Below are 17,543 nucleotides of genomic sequence, written 5' to 3'. Positions count from 1 at the left end.
TATTTTTAGCACTTCTGTTAGGCAGGTACAGAAAAATGATATCCCATTTTGCTGGTAGGGAATTCAAGACACAAAAAAGTTAACTGACTTGTCTTAAAATCATAAACCTATTTAAAGGGAGTGTTGACTTAGAGTTCTAGTCATCCTAACAATCAATTAAAAATGGGCAAAGGACTTGAACAGACATTTGAAGAAGATACACAGCCACCCAACAGGTGTAAAGATGCTCAACATCACTAGTCATTTAGAAAATGCAAATTAAAATGACAATGAGATAACTACTTCACATCCATAAGGATGGCTGTTATTTTTTAAAAAATGAAGTGTTGGTGAGGATGTGTAGAAACTGCAATCCTCCTACACTGCTCACAGGAATATAAAATGGGCCAGCCACAGTGGAAAAGATTTCAGCAATTCCTCAAAAAATAAATTAAAATAGAATTACTGTATGCCCTAGCAAATCTACTTCTTGTATGTTTCCAAAAGAACTGAAAGCAGGGACTTGCATAGATATTTGTATACTAATATTTATAGCAGCATTATTCACAATAGACAAAAAGTAGAAACAACCCAAATGTCAACTGACAGATGAGTGGATAAACAAGATGTGGTATAAAAATACAATGGAAAATTATTCAGTCTTAAAAAGAAATGGGGACCTCCCTGATGGTCCAGTGGCTGACTCCACACTCCCAATTCAGGGCCTAGGTTCGATCCCTGGTTTGGGAACTAGATCCAACAAACCACAACTAAGAGTTCGCATGCTGTAACTAAGACCCAGAACAGTCAAATAAAGAAATATGTAAATATCTTTCTAAAGACAAATGAAAGTACGTGCTACAACTTGGATAAGAACCTTGAGAACATGGTGCTAAGTGAAATAAGCCAGACACTATAAGACAAGTGGAGAAGGCAGTGGCACCCCACTCCAGTCCTCTTGCCTGGAAAATCCCACGGACAGAAGAGCCTGGTGGGCTGCAGTCCATGGGGTCCCGAAGAGTCGGACACAACTGAGCAACTTCACTTTCACTTTTCACTTTCATGCACTGGAGAAGGAGATGGCAACCCATTCCAGTGTTCTTGCCTGGAGAATCCCAGGGACGGGGGAGCCTGGTGGGCTGCCGTCTATGGGGCTGCACAGAGTCGGACACGACTGAAGCGACTTAGCAGCAGCAAAGGACAAATACCTTTTGATTTCACTTATGTAAGGTATCTAGAACAGTCAAATTCATAGAGACAAAAGGTAGAATGGTGGTTACCTGGGGCTGTGAGGGGGAGAAAATAGGAAGTCATTAATCAATGGGCAAATTTTCAGCCTGGAATGATGAAAAATTTCTGGAGACAGTGTGATGGCTGCACAACAGTATGAATGTAATCAATGTTACTGTACCATACACTTAAAAAATGGCTAAAATGGTAAGTTGTGTTGTTTATATTATACAACACACACAAAAAAGAATCCTAGTCATCCTAATTCAAGATTTTTATTCCATTGATTAAATAGTTTTCAAACCTGTCTATCTTTCATTAGAATCACACAGAGATCTTTTATAAATTCCAAAGCCTATACCACATTCCCAGGTTAATACACAGATTATTTTTTTATTCTCTCAAGGTGATTCCATATCCCGACAAGTTTGGGAACCACTGCATTAACCTATATTTCTGTAGCCCTCAGAATGATTCTCTATTATTGTTCATATCTAAAACCAACAGTTCAAAAAGACAGATTTGTATGAATCTCTAAGAATCACAGTAAGAAATGACAGTAAGAAAAGCTTAATGGGAAGGAAAAAAGAGAGGAAAAAGTCTTTCCTAGCCCTGAATTTTTCTCAAAAATGTTTCTAGAAAGCATGAGAATGGGGAAAACTGACCATGCAAATCCTAATGACTAAAACATCACAAAGACATTTCATTAGGTCATAAGTACTATTATATATCATCACTGAGGACTTCAGAATAATCTTGATGATGGACATTAATGATAGACTAAGCTAAAAGGAGGAAAAATAAGACAGCAACCAGGTCCAACTTAGCAAATAATGGACATCTTGACAGAAGTTGGAAGTTTCCCCTATTTTTGAGTCTCAAGTACACTCCCAATTTAGCATACAATTCCAAGAGGGTTCATCATCACTGATGCAAACCAACATACACATGACTATCAGGCACCTGTAAACGTGGACAGATCACACTGAGATGGACTCTAAAGTAGAGTGCATATTAGACTTCAAAGACCTAGTTTTAAAAAAGTAAACTACCTCATTAATATCATTTGCATATGCAATTACACACTGAAATATTTTAGATATATTGGGTTAAATATATGAAAATCAATTTCACTTTTTAAAAAACTTTCTTTAATGTGCCTACTGCAAGATTTTCAAATACATATGTTGACTCATATCGTATTTCTATTAGGCAGTGCCATCTTAGAAGACAAGAAGAAAAGAATTGAGTCCTTAGAAAACATAATAGCTTCCCTAGAAGTTAAGTTTTCAAAGGTATTGAGGAACCCAACCAAAGGATATCCCAAAACTATATAAAATGGCTATTAATATACCACCTTAAATCTTGTGGTGCTTATATTTAAATAAGATGGAGTTGAAGGGACTGTGTAAAAGCCACAGGTGTATGAAAGATGACAAAGCTTTACGAGTGAAGTTTAAAGTAACTCTTTCAGTTACTGCCCAACCCCTCCAAAAAAAACAAAAACAAAAAAAGCTTAACTGACTTCTTTAGTGATGCTAAGGCATTATTTTAAGTGTAAAGGCTCTGGTGTAAGCAATATCATCCAAAAGAACTTATGCAATACAATAACCAGTACTCATGAGAGTATTCGAAATGTGGTTTAGACAACTGAGGAACTGAATTTTTATTTTTTCAATTAACTGCAAATTAAATAGCTACAATTGATTGGTGGCTACTGTAGCAGCACAGTTCTAAACAAAAATGGCCAAATCTCGGTCCAGTCACCTTACTAAAGCCTGCAGCTTGCTTCATAGCTATTTACATATACAAAACTTCCAAACAGCATTTTAGTGCCCAGAAGTCTTAAGAGTAGAAAAGGAGAAAATTCAGACATCCAGGATCTCAAAAATATTACTTCTTATGTACTCTCTTCTCAAGAAACTACAGGTGATGGGTATTACCAAAACAGTAAGACAAAAAACCAAAACATGAGATCCAGGAAATAAGTGACCCAACAGACAAAAAGCAAAGCAAATTCCCAAGATGACTACTGTGAAACAGGCCTAATAGAACAACAAGTCCAAAACAGAACCAAACAATGACGGGTTCAAATAGGGATACTGAGAGAGAGTAAGAAGAAACTAAAAGATTACACAAACTCCTTAAAGGTAGAGGGGAGACTTATACTTCCTGCAGATAGCCTGGGGTGAATTACCAGTAAGTATACAGGCTGGGGATCAGCACACTATCTGTAAAAAGCCAGAGAAATACTTTAGGCATTGTGGGATCATCAGTCTCTTATCACAACTATTCAACTCTGCCAGAGTGTGAAAGCAGGCATAAAGTAATCCAAAAATGAAGGAACAAGGCTGTGTTACAATGAAATTTACAAAAACAGGGGGCAGGCTATATTTGCCCTGTGAGGAAGTAGTTTACCAACCCTTGACATAGGTAATTAAGGGAAAAAAGAGGTAATCACATTAACACTGGGAAAAACAAAATTATATACAGGAAACAGAATGTAATCCTACATGCTATATGACTCACTAAATATTTATAAAATTATAATAGAAACAATAGGTACTTTTTTTTTTTTTTTTAACCAAATCTCATAACTATATTGGTAAGATAGGGGGAAAAAAGAAGGGACAGGAGAACAGAGTATCTCAGTATGCCAATGTCCAAGTGGTAGGGATGGGAGTTGGGAGATGGCTGGGGTGGAGGGGATGGTAAGATAGCTGAATTAATAGAAGATTACATCCTGAATAACTGAAATAACAGAAAGCTCAATAATTAGCATTTGCTTGTAAGTTTTTAAAAGGGTAAATTAAAGTTAAGTTAGAAGAATTTAAAGGGATTGCCTCTGAGGAGCACATCTAGTAGCTGGGGCTCAGGATTGCAGGTTCTCTTTTTAATTCTTGGTAATCAGCTTGAATTCTTCAAACTGCCTACCTACTATCTATTCTCCATTTCCTCTTACTAACCAAGGTTTATTTTGCTCAGAGTGGCAATGTTCCCATATACAGAGTATTTACCTCAAGATAGCCAATGATATGTCAGCTAAAATTTCCAGAAAATAATCTAATTTCTGATCCAACAGTCACCCCTTCTCATCTCCTCCCTCCCTTCCTCTTCCTGCCGAAGTCTGGAGATGCAACACTTACTGGAACCGTGAAGATAAAAGCCAAAGGACAGAGATAAAAGAGCAGAAAACTCCAGGGAACCCAAGTTTTGATGACATCACTGAACGTATCTTCCTCCAGACTGTTATTAAGAAAAATCAATTTCTACATAAGCTGCTGCTAATTCACTCCAGTCGTTTCTGACTCTGTGCAACCCCATAGATGGCAGCCCACCAAGCTCCCCAATCCCTGGGATTCTCCAGGCAAGAACACTGGAGTGGGTTGCCATTTCCTTCTCCAATGCATGAAAGTGAAAAGTGAAAAGTGAAAGTGAAGTCACTCAGTCGTGTCCGACTCTTAGCGACCCCATGGACTGCAGCTCACCAGGCTCCTCTGTCCATGGGATTTTCCAGGCAACAGCACTGGAGTCGGGTGCCACTGCCTTCTCCTCTACATAAGCTAGTTAGGACTTTTTTGTCATTTGCAACTGAATGCACTACCTTGTACAATTATTCTTTTGACAATAAAGGTTTGTTTTAATTTTCAGAGAGGAAAAATGAAAGCCTTGATATGTCTTGCCTTCTATCGATTATAATGAAACTAGAAAGGGGAGTTTACAAAAAATTTCGTGTGTGCATGGAAAAAGATGTGCACCTGACATAAAATGACATATCAACAATGATTACAACCATCACATCTTTTAGGGAAAACCAATAAATTTCCTTCATTTTTTTCTTTTCCCATATCCCATCTTACACACCACTGTTTCATTTCTCTACAAGTCTCACTAATTCAACAACTGCTTGAGACTAAATCTTCTAACAGATTATGCCTTATATTATTTAAACCAGAGAACTGTAGTAACCTAAAGCTTTTACCTGAATACATCTTAAAAGTCTTCTGTGCCTCCATCTGCAACTATCCTACACATTAGCATCATGAATTTGCTTAATTCAAAGCTGAAGAAAATCATAAGCACCCCCAAAGTAAACATGTCCTACACAGAAACATACAAATTTAAATAACTTTAATTAAAGCAAAAAGATCTGAGAATGAGGATTACCTCAACCCAAACATGACTACAGATAACCATCTAAAAAAAAAATTACTACTACTTAATTTTAACAGAGTACCATGAATGTATTTCCACTAGTACTAAAAAATATATATACTTCAATGTGTAAGTCTCTGCTTTCATCTCACATTTTTTCTATTATCCTAAATCAAAACTGAAGCCACTGTACTGACACACAGCCCATCCGTACTACAAGAAAATTCTTAAAATGTGTAAAAGAAAGAATGAAGGAGTCAAAGAAAACTGAATACTTATATACTTTGCCAAAGTTAACCTTCTAAATGTCTGTGAGATATTAGTTTTATCACACATTCTATAAAGTCATTAGTATTAACAAGCCTAAAGAAATATCAAGTAAGAGTTTAAAGATAGCTTACCTTTTATTTATAGGTTTTTCGTCTTTTTCATAAGGCTTTACAAACCACTTGCCAATACGTACAAAGTTCCGGTTCATTAAACACCGTTCCAACAGATTGTGAACTGCTTTGAAGAGCAAAGTTCGGCATTCATAGGAAAGTCCATTCTCCCACACTCCATCTTCCTCTTCTATAAAACAAATGAAAGAAACAAAAAGTAACATAGAGGCACTATATCTACTCAGAGCTAAACTGAAAGTATTATAGTTTAATCCCTAAATTCATAAACCCTACTTCACCTCAGAATATTGAGCTACGACCACTTTGCTATCTCTCTAGACACTAAAACATCAAGTTTCAAAGCTAATCCATAGAGAATAAAAGGCCAAAGTGCCATGTACTCTATCAAATTACCTGAAAATTATTTTCCCACCACATAAAAAGGCAATGATATATCACAAACATACTGATTTGGTTTCTGTATAAATGAATAGGACATCTGTATAACCAAGGCAAATACCACACACTCTATACCTAAAGTGCCAATTTCTAAGTTGACTCACTTGTTACTTTGTCCTAACTCTTCCAGTCATTCACCCTGCCAAAAAAAAAAAAAAACTGGACAGTTAATAATTAAACTCAAAACATCTTATGTCCATCAGCATTCTAATCCACAACTCAACTATAAAAATAAGTGATGGATAAAAAGGAAGCTTCTGGCACAGAGCCTAACAAGTAGTGCATTATCAGTCACCTCAGGTCTCATTTCAACCAAATGATTCCCATGCTTACTATTTAGAATAAGATTCTCTACATGGGGTGATTGAAACTTTAAAGACAAATTTTAAATGGCACTTCTGATATAAAGTTATGTTGGTAGTTTAGTCTCCAAGTCATGTCCAACTCTTGGTGACCCCATGGACTGCAGCACGCCAGGCTTTCCTGTCCTTCTCACCATCTCCTGGAGTTTGCTCAAATTCATGTACATTGAGTCGGTGAAGCCAACCAACCCATCTTATCCTCTGCCGCCCCCTTCTCCTTTTGCCTTCCATCTTCCCCAGCATCAGGGTCTTCTCCAATGAGTCAGCTCTTCACATCAGGTGACCTAAGTATTGGAGCTTTAGCTTCAGCATCAATCCCTCCAATGAATATTCAGGGTTGATTTTCTTTAGGATGGACTGGTTTGATCTTGATGTCCAAGGGACTCTCAAGAGTCTTCTCCAACACCACAATTCAAATACACTATTTCTTCGGTGCTCAGTCTTCCTTATGGTCCGACTTGCACATTTGTACATGACTACTGGAAAACCGTAGCTTCGACTATACGGACCTTTGTTGGCAAAATGATGTCTTTGCTTTTTAATACGCTGTCTAGGTTTGCCGTATCTTTTCTTCCAAGGAGCAAGCGTCTTTTAATTTCATGGCTGCAGTCACCATCCAGTGATTCTGGAGCCCAAGAAAATAAGACCTGTCACTGCTTCTACTTTTTCCCGTTCTATTTCCCATTAAGTGATGGGACTGGATGCCATGATCTTGGTTTTTGCAACCTTTGCTAACTATACAGCCTCAATTTTGCCAGCAAATCTATTAACCACTCCAAGCGAAGTTACAAAAACAATAATAATAATAATAACATAGTCATTTTGAGATAAGTATGGATGTGGTTCAGAAAAAAAGCTTTTTACTCTCTATCCATCTATACCTATAAGAAAGCATCCAAGGAATCCTACTATAAATAGGAGCTACTGCCATCAACATTTTAACTTTTGGAATATTTTAATTTGCTATTTCAAATATAAAATAGTGTGGCATACTCCTATAGTCTATTTAACTTTATAAAACATTTTTAAAGTATGGACCTTCTTTCAATTTAAGTAAAAAAAAAAATCTTTCTTAATTCAACACTAAAAATGCATAACTATCTCAAGAGAAAAATAATAAACCATGATGCTTTAGAATAAAAGCAAAGACATGTATTAAGAGTGACAGATGGCAAACATTCATAACTTGTACAACAAATGAGCAGAATAAACATTAACTCAAAAGCACAATAGCACAATGACAATGGACTTTAACTTCACTAGAAATTTGTGCTACAAGTTAATGTTGATTTTATGTTGTTCACTAAAATGTCTCCTAAATTAGAGTCAAAATCTTTCAAATCAACTTTTTTCCAAAAGATAAGCTTTTTAAAAACGAGAAAAGTTTAATAATTTTTAAATCATTAATAATAAACAGAAAAAGTTCTTCACATTCTGCTGTATTATCGACATCCTTATCTACTCCCAATTAAAGCCAAAATTTCACAAGTTTCACTTTATTAAAGGAAACAGGAGGCTAGAAGAAAAGGGAAGTGGCACATAGTGGCTTCACTTTATTTAAAAAGTCTAGATCACAAGCATATCTGAGTTGTTGAGAGAAAAAAAAAAAATCAAAGCTTTCTCAATCTGTTTTTAGTTTAATCAGCTTCTATCATTTCAAATCAAAGTTACAGTAAAAGTTTTATCTAAAATTATGTGATTTATGATTACTAAAAGTACACATATTCTTAATTCCAAAAGAATTATGCTGGAATTCTTCAGTTCTTTATAAACTATCTAGTGTACTTTTTATAGCCTTTTACCTCAAAAATCCTTACCTTCTAAGGAAATGCAATGGAGTCACATGTCATACACAAGAAGCCCCTACCAAAATCTTTTCTCAAACTACTTCTAAGTTTTAAAGCAACAAAGAACCAAAACACAGATATCATTACATTTCAAACATCTACAGTCACTATAAACTTCAAATATCAGAAAATTATTCACTTAAAACTTGAGACTGAATTCACCTTCCTACCCAAAAGTTAAAAATCTTTAAAACAGTAAAAACTGTAATACAATAATTTTTATTAATTTTACATATTAAGATTTTATTTTTAAAAATCTATTTCAGTTAAACCTGTATGTAGTTAAATAGTTTAAGAAAACTAAATATAGTTTAGAAAATTAATCAGTATTCAAGCATTTCTCTCTCATTGCTCTAATTCTGTGTCTAGAAAAACTCAGGTGAACTTAATCCTCATTTTACATTAAACCCTCAAATGCCCACAAAGCTTATTAACACTAAATGGGAGTTATGCATAAAACAAAGATCTGATCACCTGTTAGGATTTTCTAAGGCCAACAAATCTCTTAAGCACATCTTCACCTATACGGTAGATAACTAAGCAACCATCACACTAAATAACAATTTGATTTTTCATTGCTGAGGAAATAAGAATAATTCTTAATAACATTCAATGAAAAGTCAGATGGTTTTTTTTTTTGGAGGTCCGGGGGGAGTGTCACTCAGAAAGCAGACTACTAAGCCAAGCTTCTATCTTGATATTATAGTAACCATAACAGACGTACTTCTCCACATCTTGTATTCATGGATATAAAAAACGAAATGGTACAACCAAGCCACCAAAGACATAGTGGCATACACCCCTTACATTAATTAAAATAAGCCCTTGTATCTCAACACCAGCTTAACAGAAAAGGGAGAGGGAACACATAGGCAAATCTTTACCTAACTTTTTTGAACTTAATTAACCCCAGCCTAATGGAAAAAGTCTGCTTAATGTATTTAAATAAATGTTTCCCTCCTCTTCTATCTGTATCCCCAGAGAAAACAGTTTCAATTCTGTGTTTTTTAGTACTTTTCTGTTACCCTTAGGATTAGAACTCTTAACTGTTAATTGTTACTTGAAAAATTTTTACAAGATATTTGAACAATAAGTTCAAATGCTAAATTTGATTTCCATAATTTTTTGAGGATACAGATTATAGTGATACAAAAGGATGTGATAGGTCATCAAAATAATTCTCTATGAGTAGGGGGAAAAAATAAAAACAAAAAGAATTTTTGATATACCTAAGCATTTGTACTCAGTTTTCTCAAAACGGACATCGTTAAATATCCTCATGGTGGTAAGCCAGTAAAAAAGGAATCTACCTAAGTCTGCCAAGCTATTAAAATGCAGCATATACTAAAAAATAATAAATGGGTCAAAATCGATCACTGTTGAAAATACTATGTATTTCTTGAAGGAATAAAGAGAAATGTTTAAGTGTCTAGTTTAGCACCTGTCTTGAATAATAATTGCCCATTCATAAGCTGTTCTTTCAACAAATTGCTGAGAGCCTTAAATTGGCAGCACTATTGATCAGCAAAACCTGAAAAACATTGGTTTAAAAGCAGCCTCTTATGTTTATCTTTGATTTGAAGATCTAAAAAATACAGTTTTCTTGCTTGACAGTACACAGAAAAGCATGGCAATGTTGTGCCTAGAAGACCAGCAAACAGAAAAAGTTGGATCACAAGTAAATTGTGTAACAGAAGACAGAAATGAATTAACTCTTCAGGCTACCGGGGGCACAGAATGAGTTTTTAGTTGAGTAACACTGGACTGCTATACTCGGCTGCTATTTATCTATTTGTCAATCTTGTTAAAGCTGTCACTTAAGGTTAAATTCCACTGTAATTAATATCCTTCAGTAAAAGCATCCAAAATTAAATTCTAAGACTAAACAATGACCTATTTGACAGTATCTACGATGAAATTGTTATAATAAAAGTATTTGTATATGTCGCTAAAATCCTGCATTATTACCACAGGAGCCAGGAAAAAGAAATATTTTTAGCCCTGACTGACTCTGTTTTTTCAATTCTCAGGGTATCAGTTTTCTCAGAGTCTCATCACATTCTAGCTACTATAAATTTTTTTAAGATGCAAACCTCAGAGAGCGGGTAGCTGTTTTTATTTTTGTTTCAAGGGAAAAACTAAAAGCCAACAGTGACAACAATAAACTTCGAACTGAGGGTTAAAGTATCAAATCAGATTTGGCTTGCTGTAAAAGACTTTTATCAATTAGCAGTAAAACTAGTTTACATTCTATTTCTACACATTAGCAAAACTTGAGAGGAAGGTGACCCAGACATGTGCTACATGTAAGAGGCAGGCAGAAATTAAAAATGTACTATGGAACCTTAGCAATGGAACCTGACTAGACTCTTCAGAACTATCAGGATCATTAAAAATAAAGCAAGTCTGAGAAACTGTCAGAGTCTAGAACAGTCAAAGGAAACATGACAACTAAATGTAATATAGTATCCTTGATGAGATCATAGGATAAAAAAGGGCAATAAGTAAAAATAAAGGGTAACCAAAGAAACTATCGATTTAGGTAATACCAATATCAATATATCAGTATTGTTTCATTAGCTGTGGAAAATGCACCATTTTGATGGAAGATGTAACTCAGAGAACTCTACATAGTGTCTCTGTTAAATTTATGGAAATCTACACCTATTTTCAAACAAAAAGTTACTTAAAAAAAATACACTATGAATGACACAAATGAAATTCATAGGGGGAAGCAAAGGCAATTTTGTACTTTTATTACTGACTTAATATGAAACACTGAGAATTCTCATCTGCAAAAAGGAATGGCTTCTGCCTTCTCTCACCAAGAACGGCAGTGTTACTGCCACAATCACAAATATTTCAGTAACAAGATGTGGTAGCTGCTGAACCAAACAGAAAGACACTGCCTGCAAAGAGCACACTCAAGCTAAATTAACCAGCTCTTTAGTTACCACCTGGGTCCTTCCGGTTCCCCTCTCCTTGCTACCACACCTCCACTTGGAACTCAGGACTGCCTCCAGCAGCTGATGCCACCCCTACTGTCCAGCTGCTCTCTTCTCAGGGGAGCTTAAAAGAAGGGGATGGAGTGCCACAGATGGGAAGAAATGAAAAAGGGGTTAGCTCGAGAGACAGCGGCAGACTAATTACCCCAAAAGGGAGGCAGACGGTGTCCCTGGAGCAAAGAAAAGGGCGAGACAAATATACTCCATCTGAAAAGACCTTATTATTCTTTAAGATATGTCTGATTTAAGTAAAAACATTCTAAAGTAAATGACAGGTTAAAAAAAAAAGCTAAAACATTATAAAAATACCACTGGCTACACAAACTGTTTAAGATAGTACCAGACAGACTTCGGAACAGAAAATATGATTACATATAACCATTACTATATTTAGGTTTACTATTTTAATTGCTTTCACTGATAAATTCTTAAGTTAATTGGCATTCAGCAAAATCTGACAAGTAAAGCCTAAACTTCCAAAATTACTTTCATTATGTTCAAATAAATATTTTAAAGTACAGGCAGCACTATTTTAAATAATTACGCTTACCGGCAAACTATAGAGAAAAAAATTTAATAGCTGTGAATTTTCAGGAGAAAACCTATTTAAAACAGAAAATAAAACTCCCCACATAGTATTTTAATACACATCACGCCAGTTCACAGTTAACTTTAATAGGCTTTTAATTTTCAAAATGTTAGTCCTACTAATGTAATACTAATACTACATAACTGTTAAGATTATGTTTGATTCCACGAAATGTATTTCATGGAATCTGGGAGAGAGGGGGTGGGGAGAGGGAAATGGTCTGTTCAGATGTTCTAACTTTATTAAGAAGACCGAAACTTCCAAGTCAGCATAACAGTTTATCTATATTATCAATAATATTAAAACAGTCTTCAAATATTTTAGTAAGGTGGTATTTACAATCACTTCAAGATTAAAATAACTCAAGCATACCTAAAGTCAATGAAAGAAAAAGGAAGCTGGCAGGCTTAGTTTTTGGCATGACAATTACAAAGCATCACCTTGCTGATGCTGTAAAGGAATATTATAGTCTGATGTATATGCATACATCATATACACATACATATATATAAACTCATCATTTAATATATTTAGAACCACACTACATACTTAAAAATAAGGGCTAGACTCTCCAGCAGGATCTTATTAGAAAAGCTAGAAAGCACTGATGATAAGAGAATTGCAACCACTCTCAAAAATGAATATTAAGACTGAAGGGTTTGTTAATTTGAAGATAAAAAATGTGACATACACATTCCTGCACAAACACTGGCCTTAAGTGCTTGTTTGAGATAGTCACCTCGATTACATACGTCCAAAAGTAAAATAAGTTCTATAGATCAAATAGACAATAATAGAAACTCCAGAGTACTTGATTTCCAATAAGAAAACTTTTTCAGTTATCTAAAAATCCTCAATTTTCTCGTCAAGATTCATTATGTTACATCATACTGAAATCTTTGGTACATTGCAGCAAACAACTAATCATTTACATTCTTATCATCAAAGATTCGGTTAACATGGACTCTAAAGTAAACACAAGCTTCAGTATTACATGAAGAATTATAGTTTCTCTTTTGAAAGTAACATTTGGTCCTAAATATCAAGAAAATAAGACAGAAGTAATCTTATCAATTTGCTCATAATAAAATTACTTCCCTAACTTTTCAGATTATGACACATGTCCCACTGTAAAAGCTAAACAAGTTGGCACTGTTTCATATCAAAGACAGTCTTTGATGGAACAGTACCTAAAATAAAAGAATCACATTCCAAGAATAAGAAAATTAACATAAGCCTTGATTTGTTAATAATGTAACAACCACAAATAAAAATACTGAAAAAACTATATGCCTAGGGGGGAAAAAAAGCACATGAGAAAGTTACAATATTTCCAGATATTTCTACAACTGTGTGCTTATTTACACAGAAGAGAGTAGTAGCAGAATTGACTCAAAGATGAGTTACACATGGTTTCAAAAGTATTTTTTGACTTTGTTAGGAAATGCTCCCCAATTCCATTTTTCTTAATTTTATTTACTAACATGCCTTCCTTGGGCTGTCTGCCAGAAATTCATGAGAAAGCTGGGAGGTGGAAGAAAGAATAGTTATTCGAGGCTCAAAAAACCTGCCATAAAATGCATAATTTTCAGTAAAATAAAATAACCGCAGTGAAATAAAACATGAAGCTGAATTTTTGTCTGGTTTCACAGTAAACAAATGTTCCACCAAAAAAATCTCCATTTGTAATACAAATGTTTTTAGGAAAAGTATACAACATTGCTATATCTTTAAGTTAGAAATGATAAGCTGCTTTCACCTGATAAGTCATGGTGAATTAGGTCAGCAAAATTGGGGTCTTCACCCCACCAAAATATCCACAATTCTCTTCTTCCAGGTCTCTGATCACGCCGCCAAACACCAAGTACATCTGCCTTAAGGCAGCGACTAAAACTGCTCAAAATGGGGTCTTCCTCTGTCACCGGAAACAGAATAGGGGCAGAAGTTGGGCCTTGCCACACGTATCTCTTCCATTTAATTCCCGTCAAGTCAGCCTGAGGAAAACAAAGTATGATTTTTTTATTATTGCATATTCACTCAAAATCGAAAGTCCTCACTATTAAAGTCCCCTATTTCATTAAGACATTACAATTTTTCAACATATCCTTGAGATACTGAAAACAAACTGACCAAAAAAGAAAGGGGGGGGGGAGTTTATTCTGATAATTCAACAACCAAAAATTAAAGGAAAAGAACAGACACTGAAAAAATTAATACTGACATGTCACTGAATACAAGTCAATAAATGTGTCCCAAGGATAAATTAAAAAGCTTTAATAATGTTAAATATAAACACAGACTTTAATACTGCACACTGAGTAAACATTTGCTCTCAGTCCTAAATTCTGTTCTTACTGGTTACATTTGTTTCTTGGTATCAAACTTACTACAAAATTAACTTTTAAAGATTCATCATTCCATGTTTACAGACGTCACAGCTTTAAGGAAAAGAAATCTCAACTACAAATGAAAACATTCTTGTTAAATCTTTACATATATATCTCTTTAAGGAAAAGTCAAATAGCTGCTCACAAAGAACTGTCAGATTTGTGCTAGTCTTATCTTCAAAGAACCCGATCCTAAAAGTACCAAAAATAGACTGAGTTGGAGAAGACAGAAATGTAAAACCTGCTGTTTGTCTACTATATCTGAAGAGATGCTGATTAATGGATATTGTACAAGAAACATTTTATAAGGGGGAAAGGCATTCAAGATCTCAATTTAGTATCGTAAAAGAAATTATCAGCATGAATTCAGTAATTTTTTAATCTAACTTAAAAGTGCAAGCTTAAGGTGCCAAAAATGAAACTGCTGATACATGACTGGCAGTTTACACTTGCCAACTAGTTGTGCTCCGCCCACTCAATTCACTTACCTATCACACACTCTTAATATTCCTCATAGGACAGGGAAAATGAAAAAAAGAAAGTTACCGAAACTTCAAATCATTGATGAAGCTAAGCTCCTATCCAACTGCAGACTGAGTATTTGCAACAGTTGGTACTTTTTAAAGTCTTTATTCAGATGTTCCCAGACCGGGGCCAACCAACACAACTGCCATCCGTAGAGCCAGCTTCCCCTTGACTTTTCAATAAGAGGAGCAGCCTTCTGTATAAAAATATTTAGTCCAGAACCATAGCATCTCTTCCATAAGTTCGCTCCACTCTCACAAACCTAATGTTCTAATAAAAGCAAGTCGGCTAGAGACTGTCAAAATCTCCAACTGCTTTCAAAGTTTAAAAGAAAAACTACGGAATGGCATTCACTGTTTTTTTAAGAGTCTGAAGTCACCCAAGGAACAAACGAACCCCCTACAGTTTGGCTCATCTTTATAAAGAACAAGCACGTAAAATTAAAAGAGTGCTAAGTTCCGGGGTCTCGTTTATCGGGGGAAAATAAGAGGAGCAGAGCCAGGCAGTGGGAGAGAATGGGCAATAATAGAAAGTGGCAGAAAAGGGATACACGGTCAATAAGGAGACAAGCAACAGTTAAGCCAGCAACACAGGAGGGAAATGCCGCTGTCCTGCCAGGAAAGGAGCCCAAGTTGGGAGACAGGACCGCGGGCGAGAAAAGTGTCGGAAACGGGAGAAAAGGCCGACGCTCCTAGGGCAGCCCGGGCCGGCGGCTCCGGGCCGGCGCGGGGCTCCCGCGGCGCCGGCTCGGGCCGGGCCTCGCCCGGGGACTCGGGCATCTGGATCCGACCCGGACCCCCTCCCCCACGGCCCAAGGGCGCACCTCGCGGCCCCTCCCCCACCGCCCGCCCGCCGCGGCCCCCGCCCGGCACTCACCAGGCAGAAGAGGTTACAGTGACAATCTTCCAGGCTGGCCCCGTTCGGCACGAAGGAGGAACTCATCGTCCCTCACAGCAGCCGCCGCCGGCGCCACAACCCACCATCCGCCATTACCGCCGCCTCCGACCAGAGAGAGAAACAGACACCGGGGAGGGCGGGGGGGTGGTGGTTGGGGGGGCGGTGGAAGAGGAGGCCGCCGGGCCGCCCGCCCTCCCCACCCACCCCCCCGCCGCCGCGAGCAGCCCCCGCCGCCCGGCCGGCACCCAGCCGCCCGGGGCCGAGGGCCGGAGGCGGGAGGGCCGCGCCGCGCTCGCCCCGCCGGCCGGGCTGCGGCCGCCGCGGAGCCCGCGGACGCTCGTCCCTCTTCGGGGGACGGAGGGGATGTGTGCCCCTGCCACCAGAAAAAAATAATAAATTACAGAATAAATAATTAAAAACGAGTCCGAGAGGGCAGAGCCCGAGCCCCGGAGGCTGCTCCCGGGGCGGAGAGGCGCCCGCAGAGGGGCGGGAAGGGCGAGAGCCGGGAGAGAAGCCCAGGCCCCCGGCCCGGCGGCGGCGATGTCCTTAAGCCCAGAGTCTCCTCAGTGGCGGAGGTTGGTGGCGGCGTCTGCGGGCTCAGACCATTCTCTGGCTGTGTCTTCGTGTCGTCCCTGAGCCAGACCGGCCTAACGTCCGCTCTCCTGCGGCCTCACCGCCGGGACGCCGTAGTCTCCCCCATTTTGTGGGCCCAGCGGGCGGTGTTTTTCCCCCTTTAATCCGAATTCACGGGTTTTCCCTTCGCTTTAATGGCGGCCACAGGGACCAGCTCGCCCTCTCTGCTCGCCCATTGGCCGCCTCGAGGTCACGTGGGCCCAGGCTCCGTGGGGAGGGGGAGCGAGAAGGGAGTGAGAGAGGGCCGGGAAGCTTTCAAGCGGAGGCGCTGAGCCCCGGGGGACGGGGCAGCCGGCTGTTGGCCACCGAGACAGCGCCATCTGCTGGGTGCCCCGGCCAGTGTGCGATGACCCGGGCCCTGGCCCTCTCTCTCTCTCCTTACCGGGCAACTGACAGTACCAGAGGGTTCAAATCACAAATCTGAGAATTACGTTGAAATCAGTTTGGATTCTGTGGAAGAGAAAAGTACTGCAAAAATTCCAAGCCAATCTCACTTATTCCTCAAGGCCGTTGGGGTGCGGCACAAACCCCTGGGCTTGGGCGTCAGATCCTCTGAGACCGGACTCGGCCGCTCGAAAGTTGGAATATTATGAAGGAAACATAAATGAAACAGTATAGCCTTGTGGTTCACAGCCCGGGAGTTAGAGTGACACTGCCTGAGTTCGAACTTTGAGCAGATCACTTACCTGCGTTCCAGTTTACTCATCTGTGAAATGAGGAAGACATGTCTCCCTCACGGGTTGTTGTGGTAAATGAGTTAATACAAAGAAAACACGTAGGTAAGCCCAGTGCCCAGCACAGATAAACACTGCTTAGAGTTGTCTATTACTGCTGTCATCATTACCTCGTGTGGTTATTGTGAGGAGTAAGTGACCCAAGTGTATGTAAAATGCCCACTGACAGTGATCTCTCCGTGAGAACCCGCACTTACTTTGCTTTACCGCTGCGTCTCCAGTGTCTCAAAAAGGTTCCTAGCACACAGTAGGTGCTTGATATTTGTGAATTTGCGACTGAATGGAAAGAAGTAGGAGCCAAATAAAATATTCGTTCCGTTCCCAAAAAACATTACAGTTCTTGATTGGATCATACTTCAAA

General features: G+C 38.2%; 1 protein-coding gene across 2 annotated transcripts in view; it reads right to left on the bottom strand.

Annotated features, from left to right (window-relative positions):
- MED13 (mediator complex subunit 13) overlaps window positions 1-16,593 on the bottom strand; it is a 98,544-nt gene extending 81,951 nt beyond the window's left edge. The window contains exons 1-3 of one of the 2 annotated variants that reach the window (XM_027975331.3): window positions 15,795-16,593; window positions 13,766-14,000; window positions 5,766-5,934 (exon numbers count right to left, since the gene is read on the bottom strand). In XM_027975331.3, the coding sequence (XP_027831132.2) occupies window positions 5,766-5,934; window positions 13,766-14,000; window positions 15,795-15,860 (470 nt within the window). In that variant the 5' untranslated portion in view covers window positions 15,861-16,593. Of the gene's footprint in view, window positions 1-5,765; window positions 5,935-6,307; window positions 6,343-13,765; window positions 14,001-15,794 lie in introns of those variants that run through there. The other variant, XM_012185232.5, reaches the window with a different exon arrangement.
- Window positions 16,594-17,543: the final 950 nt, after the last annotated feature.

The sequence above is a fragment of the Ovis aries genome, chromosome 11 (assembly GCF_016772045.2).
Source record: "Ovis aries strain OAR_USU_Benz2616 breed Rambouillet chromosome 11, ARS-UI_Ramb_v3.0, whole genome shotgun sequence".
NCBI classification, from domain to species: Eukaryota; Metazoa; Chordata; class Mammalia; order Artiodactyla; family Bovidae; genus Ovis; species Ovis aries.
The sequence above is the reverse complement of the archived record's forward strand: the minus strand, read 5'-3'. Positions and strand labels throughout refer to the sequence as shown.